The following is a 21,838-nucleotide window of genomic DNA, read 5'->3' on the forward strand; positions in this document are numbered from 1 at the left end:
TAAAACACATTTTTCTGTATTTCACATCTGTTTATAAGATCAAATAATAATTACCATTGATCTTAGATTTGGCATTTCAGGATTCTCTGCCTTAATAGGAATAGTCCAGTTTTCCTTTCAGAGTGTAGAAGGTTAGTAAAAAGAGGCGCTTTGCCCTAGAAACAGGTAGAGGGTAAAATTCATTTTAGGGTTTGGCAGTTTAAAATTCTAGGGTGATATTATTCATAATTATAGTCTATAAACCTGGCAATAGGCATTATATACTATAAGACACCATATTTCCTGTAAACTTAAGTTTTTGGGTTTTTCCTCTCTTTTTCCATTTAGTTTCCATCCTTTATCCACAGCCAGAAGAGAAACCCTCAAACACACCTGAAGGATCCGGACATGGTCTGGGATTTCTGGAGCCTGCGCCCTGAGTCTCTACATCAGGTGGGAACACTTTTTTTTTCACTGTATTAGACGAGTATAATATTTCACCAGGAGTGGAACTGTAATTATACCTCATAATGTGCTTCTCCAGTTTTATTGGAATTGGTTTCTGACTTTCTTTTTGGGAGGCTTCCTCAGATATCTTGATCTCAACGAATTTTATAATAACCGATTTTGTTAATCTTTCCCCATTCACAGACCTTAAATGATACTAGAAACATTATCAGTTGATATTTAGCAATATTAAGGATTAAAGCCTCTAGTATGAAGTAAAGCTCTATGTATTTGGGAAATGAGGTAAAAGTAGTGCCAAACAAATTTGCTATTAAAATAAATTTTAAATAACAAGTTAGTCTAGTTTTCAGATTCATTTTAGCTTTTCTTTGTATCATTCTGCTTTAAAATTCTTCTTTTTTTTAATAAATGATAATAATGGTAACTCTTCCTATGGGTATTTGGCTAGTATGTTCCATGTCATTAAGGTATTTTCTGGAAATTTAGGAATGTCTTAAAAATCTAGGATGCTTTGATTTAAACTGAGAATTTTTAGGCTTTATGTTTTTGTTCCTTAGGTGTCCTTCCTGTTCAGTGATCGAGGGATTCCAGATGGACACAGGCACATGAATGGATATGGATCCCATACTTTTAAGCTGGTTAATGCAAACGGAGAGGCAGTTTACTGCAAATTCCATTATAAGGTACACGTTCCCTTTGGGGCAGGGTGCCCCATCTCCTTACCTCTGAGGACTTGGCAAAGATCAAGGCCTCTTCCACCTTTCCCTTACCTCCCTTCCCCCCAAGGATGAGCGTATTGATCTCTTTGGTTAGTACCATGAGTGTTTTGTTGGCCATCACCCAAGTGAATGGATTCATGCTGCCCAATTAGAACGGTGCGTGGTCGCTTTTTGGTCTCCTTTTCATGTGGCCAGAGGGGAAGAACACACAGCTGCTGTCAATAGTTAAAGCTTTCTTCTTCTGGACCCTGTGAGCTCTGCCATACATATTTGGGAAAATGCTCCTTTTCTGTGGCTCTGTGCCTTAATGTTTCTGGTGCTGGCAGGTGCACATTGAACTTCCTTTCTCCCTGGAGAGAGAAGATCTAAGGTTTTGCTTTGTGCTCAAATGTAAGGAGATAATACAGGCCTCTAGGCTAGATCAAAGGAGGTTTCTACCTGGTATAGCCTACCTTTCTAGAGTTCTTTATTGGAGTTTAGTGTCAGACATTACCAAACAGTAAACTGTCATGCTTGACCTTTCTTAGCCCTGAGTCATGGTTCTGAGCATAGATATCTCTTGGGGTCCAGGATGGGACTAAGGCAGAGTTAGGGCATCCTGTCGGTAAACACCTATCCCACCATTACTTTCGATACCTAATGCTATCTTTCCAAAAACATTTCAGTTTGAACTTCTTTCTTTTATTTTGTAGACTGACCAAGGCATCAAAAACCTTTCAGTTGAAGATGCTGGAAAACTTGCCCAGGAAGATCCTGACTATGGCCTCCGGGATCTCTTTAATGCCATTGCCACGGGCAACTACCCCTCCTGGACTTTTTACATCCAGGTCATGACATTTAGTCAGGCAGAAACATTTCCACTTAATCCATTTGATGTTACCAAGGTGAGTCAGTTAACAACTAAATTGTCTTCTTTTTTAAGTCTCTTCGTACCTAATTTTAAATTTCTAGTCAAGCACTCATCATGATAGGGAAGTCACATAAAAATGCAGTGGTACTACTTTAGTTTCCTAGCCTGTGAATGAGTGCTCACCAGTTCCCGTTTGATAAGATGAACAAATTCCTGCATTCATCTAGGTGGTTTGATATGTTGTTGCTAGCAAGGAACAGGTTTTGAAAAGATGATGTACTTTTGCCCAGGGAAAGTGTCAATATTTACGGTTTACTGTTGTGAAAGAGTCAACCAATGCATTCACCTTAAGTTCTTATCATTTTATTGGATTCACCATTACTGTTTTCACTTCCTATCATTGGCTTCATTATATTTGAAAGTTGGCCTTTTTGTGGGTACTTTAATTTCCTTCAGTTGGTTGTCTTGTAATTGTGAATATCACATTCTTTTTAGATTTGGCCTCACAAGGACTACCCTCTTATCCCAGTTGGCAAACTCGTCCTAAATCGAAATCCAGTGAATTACTTTGCCGAAGTTGAACAGTTGGCCTTTGACCCAAGCAACATGCCACCTGGCATTGAGCCCAGCCCTGACAAAATGCTTCAGGTAAACCTGGGGGCCTGAGAGGTACTGTGGCAGCAGTGCGTGTGAGTGCGCACGTGCGCACGTGCACGCGCGCGCGCGCGCGCGCACACACACACACACACACACACACACACACACATACACTGTGTAATTTGGCATGGTCTTTGTATGAAGATTTAACTAGAACATTGTTTAAGCTTTCATCTGGGTCCTTTTGATACGGGTATTACAGTATAAGCCAAATTTTGATTAAAGTCCCTCAATAGGTTAAGACTTTGACATTTAGTCTCTTAATTAAAAAAAAAATCATATTAGAAATGTCTCAGGTATTTACAGAGTCAAGCACTCCTTGTTCAGTCTGTAGCTGACAGGAGGGAATATCGTTAATTGGTTATAACATCTTGGTCAGCATAACTTTACTCATTTCCTCTTCTATGGTTATGCTTGAGTTTTTCAATCTGTAAAAAGCGATTCGGACATGATTTTTACAAACTAAATTTATGTTGCCAGCGATTAAAGGCAGTGGGTTAATTTACCATTTGTCTTGGTAATGTTCCTAGGCATGCAGACGTTGTTTTTTCTCACTTTCCATGATGCTCTTTTAAGAGTAAAAAGAGTGAAAAATTCTTCTTGGGACTAGAAGTCAGTAGGAAAATAGTTAGCTTAATGATTATTGAGTGAATCAGTCTTTTGCGCTTTTTGGACTGTGACCATGAAACAGAAGTTAAAGATTATGCCCTAGGTCAAACTGCAGTGACTGATGGCTGGCTCTTCTTATGTAAGCACCTGATTCCAATTCAGGTGTCATTCTGTGAAGGCAAGCTAAGAGTCCCTTGCTTATTTAATAATAACTTCTTTGCTTGACATTGGGAACATCTGAGACTTTTATAGGAAATAAGCTTTCTATTAGTTTTTAGTGCAGCATAACTACTATAAATGGAATACCTAGCTACTGTGTGTGATAGACTGCCCTGGCTGCTATAACAGATATAAAAACACAAGATAACTATAACGTAAGGCAGAATGCTGTGGTGAATCAGGAGAAAGCTTGTCTGATTGGAGGACGATGACAAAGTCTCGAGAACGAGGTAGCATTTGAGATGGCTTTTGAAGAATGGACAGGATTTTGACTTGGCACAGAGGTCCAATGGGCTACTCACAATCCCCAGAGGGATGTGAGTAGAGGTCCAGAAGCGGATGGTGTTGGGTGTATTTAAACTGTAAACAGTCCACTCTTTCCTAAAGCAGGATAAATCAGAATGGGTACACTGAGCATGTTGGAAGGGACCTCAGTGCTTGAGTAACACTTTACACAGTTGTCCCTTCTAGGAAAAGAAAAGTTTCCTTCAGTTTTGAGAGATGTGATCTGGTATGTATCAAGTAAAATCATTCTGGTTGGTGATTAAAAAAAGAGGGAACTGGGGGTTGGGAATAGAAAAGAGAAATCAAGCAGATTACAGAGGATAAACAGAAGTGCTGACATTGAAACTGGGGAGTAGAGGAAGCCAAGACAACGTGACCCTGGGTCCTGAGCCTCTGCCTGGGGGCTGGCAGGGAGCTGAACTGTGTGAAGGAGCAGTTTATGGGATTTGCCTTTGCCAAGGCATGAAATTGTCCTGGCGAGGACTAAGGCTGCATAACCCTTGTATTGAGGGAACAGGTTCAGGAGTGAAAGGTCACCCGGTGGGTTTTCACAAGAACCCAGGGCACCATGGGTCCCTGGGACCACAGTGAGACCTGGAGGCAGGGAGCATCACTGAGTTTTGCAATTAGAAGAGCATTGAGGCATTGGATGGAGGCCTAAGCCCCAGGAAAAGGACCACACATACGGCAAATACGACTTCTCTACCAACAAAAAACAAACGTATGAGGCATCTCATTGAAACTGTGGGGAAGAGAGTTCTGAAAAAGGATGCTATATGGAAATCTTATAGTTCTATTAATGAATTGGAGTAGATGAGTGAATCATATAATTTCTGTCCGTATTAATTTCAGCTATGGCAAACACATATTTTAAATTTCGTGTTCTGTCTCTACAGTTTCTTTAAATTGAGTTTTAAAACGTGCTTGAAAGAGCTTTAGTAGGTGCAGCCAGGATATCAGTTCCTAGCCTAGTCTCTCCTGCAACTTCTTAGATCGCTTAGCTGTGAATTCTAATGCCGTGAAGCATGTTTGGGGCCATGCAGGGAGGGACTGTGATGCTCATTTAGCCATTTGATGACTAGTGAGGACTCGTTTTTAGTTTTTTTGAGTAGGTAAGTAATGTAGTCTGCATCGGGCCCCAGGAAGATGATTTTGGCAGGAGTGTGTGGGGTGACGTTGTTGGAGGAGGGGCCGGAAGTGGAGAGCCAGTGAGGAAGGAGGACTTTGAATTCACTCTGATAACTGATGCGCGTCCAAGGGTGGCAGTAGCTGTATAGTCTTGGACAGTGTTCTCAGTTACCTTTCAACAGGGTCACATTACGATATTTTAAAGCTTTGTTATCCACAGTGGTAAGCCAGACAGACCATGGTGAAAAGGCAAAATAGCGTAATATAGTGTAAGTCACTAAGAGACTGTCCCTTGAGTACCTCATGATGCAGGCGCAGCCTTTCCTCACTCCCAGTCTCTGCAGTTGACCAGGAATGGAGAAGTAGGTGTCCTGATTGCCTGAAGGGGAGAGCTTTGTTCTGCTTTGTGACCCAGGACCAGCAAGGTTGCTCAAGCACAGAGCCTTGGGTGAGGCCTAGATTCAAATTGATATCAAGGTATAGCTTTGCTGTGTCCATTTCCCAACCGTGGCTCTCCACCCGTAGGTGGGGTAGGGTGACACAAAACCGTAATTATATGATAGGAGCTATATCCAGGAACTGCTTAGGCTCAGTTCTGTCCTGTTGGTAAATTTAGAGCACAGCTTAGTCCATTTTGAGCTAAAGGGGGCAACCAGCTTCTAAACTACAGGTGGGTCTTAGTCATGGCTGTATGACCAATCATCTCAATATTACCCTAGACTATTTAAAGTGATGATGGGCGGTAGAGTCACCCAGCCAAAAACATTATTGAGAGAACAGTGAGACTGGAAGCATGAGATTTAAGCACGTTGGTATGAGTGATTTGGTACAAAATAATTGCATACGTCGCCCTATTCAACTTGATTTTTATAAGAATGCTCTTTCAGATTCAAGGTCAATGATAAAGTCAATAGAAGAAAACTGCTCAATGGAGTGGAGCTTTAAATAATGAGAATATTTAAATAATTGGATACTAAGATTAAAACAGAGTTAATCATAAACATTTTTGTTTCAGTACTGACAAAGAAATTTTAAAATGCTTACCATCCTGCCTTGGTAAATATGTAACTTAATTTAACCTTTGATTCAGGACCTTGTGGCATTATAGGGCCATCATTTTGAACCTCACATTTCTTTGTGTATTACTTTGTTTATATCTACAAAGCCTCAGAGCTCAAAGTGTTTCTGACATAAATCAGATTTAACATGGGTGGTGCTTTTTTTGTATAATTTCTTATACAATTGGCTTTGTGGAAATTTGTTTCTTTTTGTTATTGCACACAGTCAGTGTCTGTTTCATTTGTGACTGTAGGGTCGCCTTTTTTCCTATCCTGACACTCACCGCCACCGCCTGGGACCCAACTACCTTCAGATACCTGTAAACTGTCCCTTCCGTGCTCGAGTAGCCAACTACCAGCGTGACGGCCCCATGTGCATGTTCGACAACCAGGGTAGGCCTCAGACATCTGGCTCCCCCTGTGAGGGCAGGGGGCACCGCTGTGCAGAAGGGTGGGATGGCAGGCCACGGGACCTTCTGCTCTGGGAAGGCGTTCCACAGACGCTACTGCCAACTGCGTATTTCTTGCCCAGCAGTGAAGGTTTAAACTGCCTGAGGACTCTCCATCCTTGTATCTATTTTATGTTTTATTGTGAGTTTCCACCTCAAATTTTACTTGCTATCCATCTGATAGTGAAAGGCTGGGAGAAAGATCTTTCACTCTGGCTATAATAGAGTCATAGCCAACTTAGAGGTTAGGTTTTGGAGATGTCACACAGTGGACAATTCCTTAAATCACTCTTAAATCACCAGGACTTAGAATCTTGGAAGTCCAGAAGCCAAGAGTTCATGTCTTTTGTTTCTCTACACTTCTGCTCGGGCTGTGGAGGGGAAAGCCTAGCTAGACTTTGGAGGTGATGGGGCAGGCTAGAATAGGGGACACAGAGCAAAGCAAGGGGTTCATTCTCCCTCACCTTTTTTGGTTATGTGAATGAGTTGAATTCATGTAAATCAACTGGTGAGGTGAGACTCCACTACGTTTTGGTTTTTGGAGATCATTTATCAAATGCATGTTTTTTTCCCCCTTTTAACTACTTTTTGTTGGTGCCATGTACCAATAGCTTTTATTTCTAATTACTTGTTTTAATTTGAGAAAGCTTGATTTATTTTTTTTCTTTTTAATATTCCACAGTTTAGCATAGATCTTAGTTTTCTTTTTTCATTTTCATATTTAGGACATGTGTTTTAGTAATAGGTTGCTTACATTGATCCTTTTAGAAATTTTATTTATTATATTTATAGCCCTAGATGTCTATATTCAAACAAAGTTAATTTTCCTGTGATAAAAATAATACATGTGCCCTAAAGCCAATTTGGAAACTAAGGGAAAAGAGAAGGGAGAAGAAAAAACCACTTATAGTCCAAATACCCAAAGGCCACAACTGTTTTATTTTGCTGTATTTTTTGCCAGTCTTTTCTGTGAATATTTTTTATACACTTAAGATTATTTTGCATATGTAATTTTATGCCTTGCGTTTGTTACCATTATCACTAAGCCTTTTCCATGTATTTAACAAGTTTACATGCCCGTTAACTGATTCTGTCAGATGGCAACACTATATCTGCTCTCTGAGTTTACAGAGTTAAGGAGTGTGTTATTGCTCAAAGTAATTGATGCTTCCTGTGTTTGCTGCATTTTTATTCTAAAGTGATTTTATTTTTCATTTGTATTCCTTGGTCCTTTCATTCTTGAGTCTGTTATCAGAGAGGTTCATGTATATTTTGCAATCCATTAATAATTAATTGCTTCATGTTTACCATTATGGTGACATACATGTGAAAAAACAACTTAGGGATATATTGTAAGCACCCTTTGCCTCATTTTAAAAGTAGAGCATTTGGGCTGTGCTCCTAAAGTTCCATAAAAGAGCTTAATTATTCCTAGTAGTGAGTGACTTGAAGACAACTTCCACTTTGAGTAAAGGTCAGAGCTTATTTGGAAATAAAATTTAAAAATTAAATAGACAAATTTCAAAGAGCTAACTCGCAATGCAGAAAACCACTGTGGTAGCTGGTTATTGGCACACTTTGCTTTTCATACAGACATGGCTGACCTAGAATAAATTTCTTGGGCTAGTAACTGGGCTCCATGATAGTATGGCATTTTTTATCTTCCTACATGCACTTGGTACCTTGGTAAATATGATAAACAAGCACCTCTTGCTTATCCACTCTGAGTAATCTATTCTGGCAGTGCGCTGGGTAAAATTCCAACCCAGACAGGCTTGTTCAAACCACTTAATATGTTTCTAGGCCACTCCTTCTGTTTAGGTAGTATGTGTTCAGATAATTCAAGCTTCTGCTACTTTCAGCCAAAGCAGAGCATAGCTAGGAAAATAAATATGCCAAAATGGAAAAAAAAAGTCTTCATAATTTTTTCCAGAAATTATAAAAGATGTTTTGATTGTATTTGTCGCTGTTTTTTTCTATAAGTTCAGATGAATGAGTACTGACATACTAGAAATAACACATTTTTAACCATTGCTTTTTTTTAATCAATTTGTGGAGGGAAGTGAAAGTGAAGCTAGTAGACAATACAGGAGAGATACCCCGAGAATCCTAAAAACCTTTAAGGAAAAGTGAAATAGAGTTGTGCGATAAGAATATCGTATGTGCTGGAATGGAAGAGACAAAAAACCCAGAGTTCTAATCTCACATCTACCACTAATTACCGTGTAACTGCAGGAGTTAGGATTTCCGGGCTCAGTTTATGTTCCTGTAAACTGAAGGAGCAGCGCTAGAACTTTCAGTTGCTCCCAAGAATGTTGTGATTCAATATTACAGTTGAGCCTGAGCTCACGTGAAGTCCTCAAATTTGAAATGTGTCTTTGGGTCTCATTTTCTGTGGGGGTCAAATCAAACCTGTATAAATTTATTTGTATGGGTAAGCATCAGAAGATTTTATAGATTAGGCCATCTGAAGTGTTCAGAGGGAATTTGCAATCTCGTCTTCAAAACTCAGAGTGAAATAGCCCAAGCGAGCACATTGGGAGATGGCAGTATTCTCTAAGAGTCTGAGCACTGCCTGTAGGTAAATAGGGTACATTAAAATTCACATGTGCATGGCATGTATGTGTATGTGTGTATGCATATACATATGTAATTGAATTTATTTCATGTTACCTTGTTTGCAGACTTGCTTCGCTTTTTGTCTCCCTAAGTCAATCTGTGTGGTTTGCCTTTAAAGGTGGCGCTCCAAATTACTACCCCAACAGCTTTAGTGCTCCCGATCAAGTGCAGAGTTATGCCCTGGAGCATAGCACCTCCTGTTCTGGGGATGTGCAGCGCCACAACAGTGCCAACGATGACAATGTCTCTCAGGTAACGACTTCCTTCTTCATTATCTGCTGTGGGAGTCACTTAATCATTCTGCGTCTCAGTGTCTGCTGATTCCCCCCTTTCAAGGTGATTGAATTCAGGGAAGATGTCTCTAATCATAAGTCAGTCCCATTATTAGGTGGAGTTGAAGAATTGTGTTACTATGCTCTTTCAGTACAAGATATGACTCATTTCAGTCCCCCCAAATTTTATTGAAGGGATAAGGTGGGGGCCATTGGGAAAGAGTGATTTCATGGAAATCTAAGAAATGGGTAAGTAAAGCTTAAGTGCAGCCTAACCTAAGGACCTGGGCTAGACCGTCCAGATGTAAGGGACTAGCACTGGGTTCAAAACACTTGCAAAGCCTCAATAGCAAGAGTGTAGGTGTTTCCACTGCAGGGCCCAGCATCCACATGGCGCTGCTACTCTTCATCTGCCTGCTGCTGTTTCCAATACCAGCTGCTTATTCTTTCCATGTCCTTCTATTTTTCTCCTCTTTGCTTCAGAGCTTCTGTTTTTAACATGGCTGTGGCTTTGCTATGAACTTGGACTAACTCTTCTTTATGGCTTTTTTCTCCATATATTACACTTTTTTTTTTAACCATCTTTTACTCCTCTCAATACATCTAATATCAGATTCTGGAGAGAGGAAATCAGATTGATTTGACTAATCTTTTCACTCTAGGTCACATTACTGCCTCTGGTGAGCCTGCAGCTAACTGCCCCTCGTCAAGTACCCACCCCCTTTGCAATGGCTTATGGCTGCCTAAGGGCTATTCTTTCTTTCTTTTTTTTTTTAAGATTTTTATTGGGGAATTGGGGGATGGGAACAGTGCTGGGGAATTGGAGGAAGGGGAACAGACAAGTTGCTATCCTTTTGTTCTTCAGTCTAGTTGTGGAGGATGTTGCTTCACTGGCCCAAGTTGGTACCATCATTGCACTCTTCCCGGTCGAGGCAGATCAGTCGCCGGCTTCTGGACGGCCGCTCACCATGGCTGCCAGCCGCTCACGCTGGCTGCTGGCTACACACGGTAGCCCATGGCAACCCGCTGCAGCAGGGGACTACAGCCTACGCTGTCGCCAGCGACTCATGGCAGCCCAGTTCCAGGTTGAGCTGCTGTTCAGCAGCTTAGTTGTAGAGGGCAGTGTCACTGGCCCTCATATGTGGGATCCGAACCGGGGCCCTCTGGCGTCCCAAGCCAGCTCTTAACCAATGCACCACTCGCCGGCCCAGGGCTGTTCTTTCAATAGATGCACTGAAAAGCCCTTGAACTTTGAAGGGCAGCCACCTCTTTAATGTGTTCAGTGCAACTTATACCACACATGAGAAAAGAATAAAGTTAAAACATGTAGTTGTAGAGCTCTGCTTTGGTAGTTGGTATTAAACTTAGTATTTAAGTGAGAATAGGACTTACCGTATTTCCCCATGTAGAAGATGCACTGTTTTTAAAAAAATTTGAGGTCTAAAAACTGGGTGTGTCTTATACAGTGGTTGTAGATTTTTTATTTACTTGCATTTCCCACCTTTTTCGCACTTGTTTTTTTTTTGGGGGGGGTGCTCATACAACCACTGTATAAGATGCACCCCAAGTTTTTAGACCCCAAATTTTTCGAAAAAAAGGGTGCGTCTTATACATGTGGAAATACAATATTCTATACAAGGGGAAATATGGTATTTCTAGTTTCTCACTTTGTAAATGTGGGTTCCAAGTAAAATGTACTTAAATGCATGAATTGATTCACTGTGAAGATATCTTGATTTGAAAGGCACTTATGTGTTCCATATATATTTGTACATAAAAAAGAAATTACTTTGTTGTGGGATATAGACAATATTTTGATGGGATTAAACAAATCCTAAAAGCCTTTTGTAGTAACTGCATTATTCTTGATATGCAGGTGATACCAAGTATATTATGATACAATTCCTGCCTCTCAAAGAATTTTGCCTACATGAGGTCTATTCCAGTGTTAAACTACCTAGTATCACCTCTGCAAAAATAAGATAATGAGGCTATTGCTTACAAATGAAAGCTTACTAGATAATCATTCTTATTTTATGAGAAATTTTCTTATCACTATATTGAAGTCATGTTTTTGAGCAGTTATGACACTGCTTATAGGTTTATAGGTTTATATAAGTTTATAGCATAATCCTGTAACTATACGAGTCTCATGGGAAATGAAGACGGCCCAGGTGTATACTCTTAAAAATGACTCACTTGGACTTCTACTTCTGGCTTATGGCAGACTAGCTTTTATCAGACCTATTCTGTCATGGAGAACGTGGAAAGCTAGATAAAATACAAAAAGCATCTGCTTTTTAAGGCTTTGGAGAACTAACAAAGCAATAAGGATCTGAGGGGCCAAGATCTCAGACAGAAAAGTAGTGCAGAGATGTGAGCGGGGCATTAGGTGTCCTTCCCTAATGAGGCATTTGTTACTTTGTAAGCATCGGCCAAGATGCTGAGCAGAACTTACAGCACGTTCATGGGTCTGGAGGGATAAAAATTGGAGTCCAGGGCCTGCTAAGGAGGAGGCCTCTAGTTAACATCCCAGGCTTTCAGTTGGAACCCCTGAAGGTCACGCCTAAGAATAAGGACAAACTTGAAGGAAGCTTTCCCTCACAAAAACTGAGGCACCACTTCGCATCCGCTCAGTCTCAGATTGGGTTACAACGATCTCTTTCTATCCTAACTGTGCGCCAGAAGCAAACATGAATCTTTGGAGGAAAATAGAGCCTCAGATTCTCTCTCTCCATTTTTTTATTTGCAAACGCCCAGCATTCAGTAATAAATCGTCAACATAACCAACACATAAGACTTTACGACTGAAAACCAAGAGGGGAAAAAAAAGCTGTCAATAGAAACAAACCTACTGTTGATCCAGGTTATGTAATTGTCAAATACCGGCTTTAAAATAAGTGCGATTAATATGTTCAAGAAAAAAAAAAAACATGGAGAATTTAACAAGAGAAGTTTTCATCTATACAATAAAAATTGAATGGACATACTGAACTGGAAAATGCAACAACTGAAATTAAGAACTTAGTAAATGGGTTTAAAAGGAAATTAAACACAACTGAAGGGAGGATGAGCGAATTGGAACAGAGCAGCAGATATTATCAAGAGTAGTTCATGAAAAGAAAACAAAAACTCATGAGACGCCATGTAATGATTAAAAAGGCAGGCCACAGAGTGGCAGAACAAATTCGCAGTTCATCTAACAGATGACTCATGTGCAGAAATATAAAGAACTCCTACAGAACAGTAAAAAAGAAACAGAACCAACGAATAAAAAAATGAGCAAAAACTTGAATAGGTCCTTCACAAGAGGACATTCAGATAGCTGAAAAACATATGGAAAGATTGTTTACCTCACTAGTCATCAAGAATATGCAAAATACAACCACAAAGAAATGCCGCTGTGTATGCAACAGAATGGCTAGAACTAAAAAGACTGACCGTACCAGTGTTGTGAGAATGAGAAGCCGCGCTAACCCTCATATGATGAAAGTACTTCCTGGAGTTGATGTCAAGCTACCAAGGTGATGTCACTGAGCTCGTGGCCTTGGGAAGTGCTGTTCGTTATTCCACTATTATATAGTATTTCCACCATGGAGATGAAATAAATACAAATACCCTCAGGAACATAGGTAATAGGTATTAGGAAGTAACGTGTTTTGAGGGTTTATTACTTTTGTTTGTAATGTTATTTTAAGTTTATATAATTTAATTTTTAATCATGGCTGTTTTTAACAAGTAACTCACAGAATTCATAAAAATTTGACAGCCTGCTCTCCCGAGCAAGTCGGCAGCAGCACACCAATGGAATTCCAAGACCAAATTCCTTTTAGTTCAAGATCGTAGATTGAAGTGACATACGAATAGGAGGCCTTTCTTTTAATCCTCACACATGAGGATTAAATAATCCTCACACATATTAGATTTAAAAATTAAATTAAAAAGTATGTAGTTGAGCTAATAAACAAGAACGGTCAATCTCCAGGTTCCAGAAATGAAAAAGGAATCACAGTAGTGCGTGAATATTGAAGGTATATACCTCATGGGGGTAACCAAACCCTATCCACATCTTATTAATATTTTATGCCTCTAAGGGGCTAGGAGTTGAGGACTCAGGCTTAGTGTCGTAGAGAGCTAGAACTGAGCTCTTGACATAATGATGGCAACCAGGAACTGGCATCTTATTGGAAAAATTAGCCACCAGGCTGAAAATACAGCTTGGAAGCATGTGGACTCTAGATGGAACGTCTGAGAAGTTGGGGTCCCTTTCCTATACTGTGCTCAGATGAGGTCCCTGCATTCTTGCCCCATTTAGAACCATATGGAAGTCCTGAACTGAGAAACAAGTGAATCAGTGAACCTTGTTAGGCCTCTGCATAGGTGACAAAAATAAGTCACCATGTGAAGACACCTTCACAGCTCATACATATTTGGAATTTCTGCAGAAGGTAGCTCGTGTTGAAGATGAGTCACATGGGAAAATTGCAATACATACAAGGAAATCCAATACCCTGAGAGATTGCAGATTGCACATGGCAATAAATGATTGCACATGATAGAATAATCTAAAAGGGATTTAAAATAAGCATGTATACAGCATTAAGGAGATACAGAAAGGAATATTATCTATAAGACAAGAATAGGATGTGAGAAAACAAAAACAGGTAGATTTGAAAAAGAACTAAATAGAATTTTTTAGAAACAAAAAATACAATCTTTGGAATAAAAATCCAACAGATACAGCGACTCAATAGGTGTTTAAACAGTATGTTAGGTACAGCTGAAGAGAGAATTAGGGAATTGGAGATAAATCTGACTCCTGTTAACATCAAAAGTCTGATTTTTAAACTTGTATATCAGATTTAAACTTTGCTCAAATTAAAAAACCGTGTTATAGGGCCGGCCGAGTGGCTCAGTTAGTTAAGAGCGTGCTCAAGACTTTGAGCTCTGAGCAACAGCGGTTAGATGCCTGGCCCGAGCTGAGCTGCCACTGAGCTGCCAACAGGTGGCAGGATGGCTCAGCTAAACAATAAAACAAAAACAAAAACGTGTTATAGCCTATTTCATAACTTACTTAGAAAAGTTATGAATATCTTAATACTTTATGAATTTGATACTTCGGGTAATTGGATATTTTTGGACTTTATAAACATTAACAGTACATAGGACAGTGCCTGGTACGTTATAGGTACTCGATAAATAAGTATTTGTTGAATGAATGAATGAATAAGTGAATGAAATGTTGTAATAAAATTTTACCTATAACTTAGAAATGGTTGTTTTCGGAAATGAGCAAAGACTATTTGGACTCACACTTGATACTTGGCTCCTATTTTTCATTTTATTCTAGTGATGATATTCATTTTAGAGGTAAACCCAATAATCTAAGTCAAATGTCACTATTAACATCTATCTTCTTCAAGAAATCTTGGCTTTTGAATAACTGAGGTTATATATTAATGAATTAGGGGTGTTTTTTTGTTTTTGTTTTTTGTTTTTCCATTCTGTGATTCTGGGTGAATTGCACAAAGGTTGTATTGTGCTAAGTTTGCATTTGATGCTAGTTTGCACATTCTGGACTTGTTAGTATGAAGAGTATGGTGGGGTTTTAAGTTGTGGGCTATACTGGCTTTTATTTTATAAGAGATTTATTAACACTGACTACAAACTACATTATTAAATAGCAGTTATGAGCTGTTAACAACTGACTTCCTATTTTGCTTAAAACAACACAAATGACAGTTTCAACTATAATTTAAAATTATTCTTGGGCTGGCCAAATGGCACGCTGGTTAAGAGCTGGCTTGGGACTCCAGAGGGCCCCGGTTCGGATCCCACATATGAGGGCCAGTGACATTGCCCTCTACCCCTAAGATGCTAAACAACAGCTCAACCTGGAACTGGGCTGCTGTGAGTTGCTGGCGGTGTAGGCTGCAGCCCCTGCTGCAGTGGCTTGCCATGGGCTACCATATGTAGCCAGCAGCCAGCATGAGTGGCCAGCAGCCGCAGTGAGCAGCCGTCCAGAAGCCAGCGACTGATCTGCCTCGCCTGGGAAGAGCGCGATGATGGTGCCAACTTGGGCCAGTGAAGCAACGTCCTCCACAAGTAGACTGAAGAACAAAATGACAGCAACTTGTCTGTTCCCCTTTCCCCAATTCCCCAGCACTGTTCCCATCCCCCAATTCCCCAATAAAAATCTTTAAAAAAAAATTATTCTTAAATTCTAAAAACTTTTCTTTCTTATGCAAATGAGAAGTCTCACTTTTTCATGTCAGAAGCCATATTGGGTGAGTTTTGCTTGTGGTTATTTGGTTCCTCACACTATTTTCAATGAGCAGGTGCGGGCGTTCTACATGAATGTGCTGAACGAAGAAGAGAGGAGGCGTCTGTGTGAGAACATTGCTGGCCATCTGAAAGACGCACAACTTTTCATCCAGAAGAAAGCGGTGAGTGATAATTTGGAAGCTGAAGAATGACATCTGCTGGCTTGAGAAGGGAGTGCAGCTGTGTGACAGAACCCTTAAAAGTGTCATTTTTTTTTTTCACTTGAACTAAGTGGACTTAAGAAAATTAGAAGTAAGCCCCAATCAACCTCTGATTATTTTCTCTCCAGTGCATATGGTATACCCAATGAGCCTTAGCCCTTTGTCCAATAATTTTGTGTAATAATTTAGTTGAGTTCAGGATGAATTCTCTCCTATGTTGTTTAATTTGACTATAGCCAAGTTCTGTGCAGGAGACTAATGTTCACTATCCAAATGGGGTCCTGTCACAATTTTGCTTTGACTTTAGATGATAGAAAATACAGATTACATTTTTGTGGTTTGAAGCCTGTCTAACCACTTGATGTCGTGACACCTGACCCTCTTTCAGAAGCAACTAGAAGCTTGCACATTTTCAGGGGAGAGAACTGAGCTGCTTCCAAAAGCCAGGTTGACTTTTGAACTAAGTCAGGTACCATGGTATTTCTGATAGCAGCTCACACATTGTGTTGTGTGACGTTTTCTCACTTGTGGTTTCCTGGCCTGCCACAGGGGGAAGCTTCTTGTAAATTCAGAAACCATCACTATTTCCTTGTCTCTTGGTTGCTGCTTCCGTGTTCACAGGGGCAGCTGGGCTAGCAGCTGTCTGAGATGCATTCGCAGGCCTAGCGACAAGTACCAGTAGGCTGGGCGTTTTCTTTGTAGGCAAAGTTCTATGTCCATAACTATCTTTTATGAGTGTGTGTGTGTGTGTGTGTAAAAATAACCCTTTATAATCTTTGTAGCACTTTTTATTTGTTGCTTTTTCTAGCAGAGAGCCTGACAGTTGCTCTGTGAGATAGCTGGGGCAGGTTTTATCTTACTGATAAGAATGATTGTAAGACAGAACTGGGCAGACCTCTTGGTGTTCTTCTCACATACGAGTATGTTGAAGCTTATAAGGCTCCATATGGATTCATGAGGCCCCACCTCTTTCTGCTGCCTGCCCAGGCTTGGCCCATGGGTGGGAATTTCTGCTTGAAGTGTATGGCATTGCTCAGCAAATGTCTTTGTATACTTTAAATTTAGGCAGTGTCTGGGCCCATTTCTTAATACAAATCACTCACTTGTTGAGTTATTCTGAGGTCATCTCTTTCTGTGTAGTCAATGCAGCTTACCTCCTATGCATTTTTCTCATAATATTCTATGAGTTAGGTGAAATTATCTTATTCATTTTATGGGGGGTGGACGTGCTCAGATGAATGATGTATCCAGGGTTGTTCAGTGTATGAGAGCTTTTACACCTCCCCGGTCCTCCCGCCATCTCACCCTTTATTGTTACTCACTGTGTGGTTCTATTTTCTGTGGAAGCATTCTTCCTCTAGAGTGACCACTGTGAGACTGACACTGGGGACTGGCCTGTAGGGACTAGGGTAATGTTTACATTTCCTTTCAGGTCAAGAACTTCAGTGATGTCCATCCTGACTATGGGGCCCGCGTTCAGGCTCTCCTGGACAAATACAATGCCGAGAAACCCAAGGTGAGCCCAGAGCAGCCTGGCCGAGGCCAAGCATGTGTATCCTGGGTTAGACCTGGAATAGTTTGCTTTTCTTTTGGAATGCTTTGCCTCAGGGACAACTATTAGATTTCTTTTTCTTTTAAAGATTTTATTGGGAATTGGGGGAGGGGGAACAGCATTCGGGAATCGGGGAAGGGGAACAGACAAGTTGCTGTCCTTTTGTTCTTCAGTCTAGTTGTGGAGGACGTTGTTTCACTGGCCCATGTTGGTATTATCACCTTTGCGCTCTTCCCGGGTGAGGCAGTCGCTCACCGGTCATTGGATGGCAGCTCATGGCAGCTCAGGAAAGCTCATGCCTGCTGCCGGCCAGCCCCACTGCAGTCCATGCCATCGCTGGCGACTCACAGCAGCCCAGCTCCAGGTCGAGCTGTTGTTCGCCATCTTAGCTGTAGAGGGTGCAGGGTCACTGGCCCTCATGTGGGATCCAAACCAGGGCCCTGTTGCTCAGAGCTGGTGTCCGAAGCCAACTCCTAACGAACGTGCCACTTGGCCGGCCCGACTATTAGATTTCTTAACCAGCTGTTTAGAAGCTCTTTTGAGACATAAATGAGCTTATATCCCATCACTTGCAAAACATATCCTGTTCATTTTAGCCCTGGCCAATATAAGATAGTTACAGCTGAATGTGTTCTGAATTGTTATTATTTTCATTTGAGTGCAAAGTAAAGCTAAGATAAACACCAGGTTGCTCCTGCTGAGTGAGTTGATTAATCTGCTGGTCTTGTTCTTTTAAAACAGAACACGATTCACACCTTTGTGCAGCATGGCTCTCACCTGGCTGCAAGAGAGAAAGCTAACCTGTGAGGGTCAGAGCCCTGGCCTGGTGCCGAGTTGCTCTCCGCCTATGAAGCAAAGCATGGTATTCACACACGTCATCCACATTGCTGGATAGAAGATTGTCCTGTGCTAGATGAGCAAATGTAAGCTTTGTCTTTAAAATGATAATCCAGGTTTCTATAGAAATAATCTAATAATGGCTTTTAATGCTTTTTCCCTTGGGGAAAAATGAAGACTAGGGTTTAACAATTATTTAAAAGAAACATGTAATTGCTTTTGACAGTTTGTTGGATTACTCACTTAAAACGACTGGAATGAAAATTTCTAGCAGAAATATAATTTAATTCAATAAGAAAAAAATCTTGATGAAATAAGTGTGTTTGCATATCATCTCATGGCCTGTTATATAAAAATATGGTTGTAATTATATAAGAAGAAAAGATCAAGATAATCCACTGAGAAATTTTAATTTTTCTAAGTTCTCTATAGGAAAAGCACATTTAATGCCTTAGCCTCTTGAAAATAACTTCAGTACCATTATAGCTTAATGCTTATTTCTGCTTGGAATTGAACCGATTTAAAAAAGAAAATTTGGAATTCATTTATGCTAATACAGCACTGATTTAACAACAGACTGGTTTGTAATTATTACATTTTTACAATAAAATAATCTGTACATAAAAATAGAAGAATGGTATTTGATTTCTTTCGGCTCCATATATAACTTGGAATGTCCCACAGACTCTTAATCTGAATATCATCTGTTATCAGATACTCACCCTTAAAGTTGAAAATACCAATATCATGAGGACACTGTGTTATTTGTTTAAACCAACAGCCTTAGACACTGGCGACCAGAACTTTAACTCTCCTGGGAAAGCAGCAAACTTTGCAACTTTGAAAATTACTTCGATCCCTTGCCCATTAGCTCACTTCCTTATCTGATTAAGAGTTTTTAAAACAAGGGTTCGGAACCGCAAGTCCTTTTTTTACCCATATTTGCCAATCATGCTTGAAAATCAAGTAGAACACTTTAAAGGTGAATTCTGAATACCAAATGAAAACCTGTTTTCCTTGAAAAACCTTATTCCCTTCGTCTCAGATCTTTAAAACCGGTTTGTACTTACTGTCAGGAATTCCCTGAGATCTTGGGCTTCAGGAAACCATTAGACCACTAGTAGATACAAACTCAACCTTTTAGCTCAAACTTCTTTACTCTCCTCTCAAACACTCCTACTTAAATTCCTCCTGTATTTGAGTGTGCTTGGAAACTTGTATTTGTAGACATAGAAAATAAATTTATCCATTTGTACCCAATGGTGAATACTTTTAACATAGAAACTTTACTATAGTTGTATCTCTTTATAGTATTAAATATATAAGATAAATTTAAAAATTAATACAGTTTGACAATGGAAAGGAGGTTATTTGAATATTGGTTATTAAATACAAAGAGTTTTGTTTTTTTTTTAAGATTTTTTTATTGGGGGATTGGGGAAGGGGAACAGTGTTGGGAAATTGGGGAAGGGGAATAGCCAAGTTGTTGTCCTTCAGTCTTAGTTGTGGAGGGTGCAGCTAGCTCAGCTCCAAGTCCAGTTGTGCTGCTCAGTTCAAGGTGCTATGTTCAGTTAGTTGCGGGTGGGCATCCCCACCATCCCATGCAGGAGTCCTGCTAGCAGCCTCGTTGTTAAGAGCACACGCTCTATCCACTGAGCCATCTGGGCGGCAGCTCAGCTCAAGGTGCTGAGTTCAGTCTTTAGTTGCGGGTGGGCATAGCCCACCATCTCAAACAGGCAACCTTGTTGTTAGGAGCACATGCTCTCACCAGCTGAGCCATCCTGCCACTAGTTGGCAGGTTAGCGGGAGCTCATCTCGGGCACAGCTTGCTGGCCCATGTAGGAATCGAACTGGCGACCTTGTTGCTCAGAGCTTGCACTCTTGAGCAAGCTCTTAACCAACTGAGCCACTCGGCCGGCCCCACAAATACAGTTTTTTGAGATAATTTTCTGCTTTGTTCTATAGTGTAAAAATAAGTTGATAGTTAAAATCACATGTATTTAACATGTTTCTTGTATGTAAAAATCTGACACATGTAAGTGTCCCCAGTTTTATTCTGCAGACCTCTTTTGTAATTTTTAAAGATAAATAGTGATGAAGTTAACTTCCAGTTAGGTTTTACTTCCTGAGAGGTACTATCTAATTATATTTCTTTAAAGTAACATTAAGATACATGGGACTAATGGTGATGGCTAGCCAGTAATGATGGCAAAAGTGCACGAATGCAAGAAAGAGAAACCTCACGTTTTTCCTTTCTCAGGAAATTGGGATTGCAATTCTAATTGCACAAGTGCATTTCAAGCTTTTGTTCATATCATGCTCACTAACATTGGCCAAAGCAAGTCACATAGCTAAGTCCAAAGTAAAAGGGTGAAAAAATGTACTCTACCCATGGAGTTGATTTTGTGTGTGTGTGTGTGTGTGTGTGTGTGTGTGTGTGTGTGTGTATGTGAGAGAGAGAGAGACTATCTGAACAATTTAGTATCAGCTCTTCTTAGAAACTTCACTGGTCCTCACCGTCTTCATATCCTTACTGCCCTTCAGACTTTGTTTAGATTTTATATTTTGAAATGACAGTTACTCCAGAACTCAGCCTTGGTAAATTATGCCTCTTACTTAGCTCTGCACTAAAATGGCTGTGGCTGGAACAGAGCACAGCCCTGTGGTCTGGGCTTTTACAGATTTGACCGCAGACCTCGAGTGGACCCTCGGCCCTGACTGGAAATCTGTCTTTCCTTCCTCAGTCAATTCTCCTACTTGTTTGTCCCCCTCCCTCTCAGTTCCTTCATTCACCAAGAATAGGATAACTTCCTTATTTTCCCCCACCCAAACCCTCCAGCTTGCCGGCATGGACACCCATGTGGATAAAAAGGGTCTGTGCTCAGACTGAAGGACAGCCCCTGACATGTGCACGGTCCCATGCCTCCTGTCTCCTCTGGAGTTATCCCTGCCATCTGCATCGCCAGTTCCTCCCTTTCTTCTGCATCGCTCCTCTTAGCTGCTATTATAAGTCTCCTCAAACCCTCTCTTGATCTCATAGGCCTCTCCTGTTATTGCCCCCTTTACTTTCCTCTCCTTTATTGAAAAATAGAAGAATTGCCTTTACTTGCTATCCCGCTACCTTCTGTCCTCTCTTGAACCTCCTCCAATCGGGCTGCCCTTGCCAAGGTCACCAATGACTTCCATGCCGCTACGATCTAATGGCCCCATCCAGCAATCCCACTTCTGGGTATACACCCCAAAGAAGTGAAAGCAGGGTCTTGAATGTATATATGTAAACCTCGTGTTCACAGCAGCAGCATTCACAGTGGCCAAAAGGTGGAAACAGTCTAAGTGTCCATTGATGGATAAATGGATAAATAAAATGTGGTATATCCAGACAGTGGAATATTATTCAGCCATAAAAAGGAAGGCCGTTTTGACACATGCTACAACATGGGTGAACCTTGAAGACATTATGCTAGGCAAATAAACCAGGTACGGAAGGACAAATACGGTATGATTCCACTTGTGTGAGGTACCTAGAGTAGTCAAAACACAGCTACAGAAAGTAGAATTAGTGGTTGCCAGGGTGCTGTGGGGAGGAAAAAATGCGGGGTGTCTGTTTCATGGTTACAGTTTCTGTTTAGGATGATAAGAAAGTTCTGGAGAT

At 40.5% G+C, this 21,838-nt stretch overlaps 1 protein-coding gene across 1 annotated transcript in view; it reads left to right on the forward strand.

Annotated features, from left to right (window-relative positions):
• Positions 1–18,815, forward strand: part of CAT (catalase) — a 33,842-nt gene extending 15,027 nt beyond the window's left edge. Inside the window, exons 5-13 of the mRNA XM_019639537.1 lie at positions 328–432; positions 1,005–1,130; positions 1,859–2,050; positions 2,512–2,664; positions 6,227–6,365; positions 9,159–9,292; positions 15,651–15,758; positions 17,230–17,313; positions 18,091–18,815. Of these exons, the coding sequence (XP_019495082.1) occupies positions 328–432; positions 1,005–1,130; positions 1,859–2,050; positions 2,512–2,664; positions 6,227–6,365; positions 9,159–9,292; positions 15,651–15,758; positions 17,230–17,313; positions 18,091–18,156 (1,107 nt within the window). The 3' untranslated portion in view covers positions 18,157–18,815. The remainder of the gene's footprint in view (positions 1–327; positions 433–1,004; positions 1,131–1,858; positions 2,051–2,511; positions 2,665–6,226; positions 6,366–9,158; positions 9,293–15,650; positions 15,759–17,229; positions 17,314–18,090) is intronic.
• The last annotated feature ends 3,023 nt before the right edge of the window (positions 18,816–21,838 follow it).

The sequence above is a fragment of the Hipposideros armiger genome, unplaced genomic scaffold, assembly GCF_001890085.2.
Source record: "Hipposideros armiger isolate ML-2016 unplaced genomic scaffold, ASM189008v1 scaffold_44, whole genome shotgun sequence".
NCBI lineage: Eukaryota > Metazoa > Chordata > Mammalia > Chiroptera > Hipposideridae > Hipposideros > Hipposideros armiger.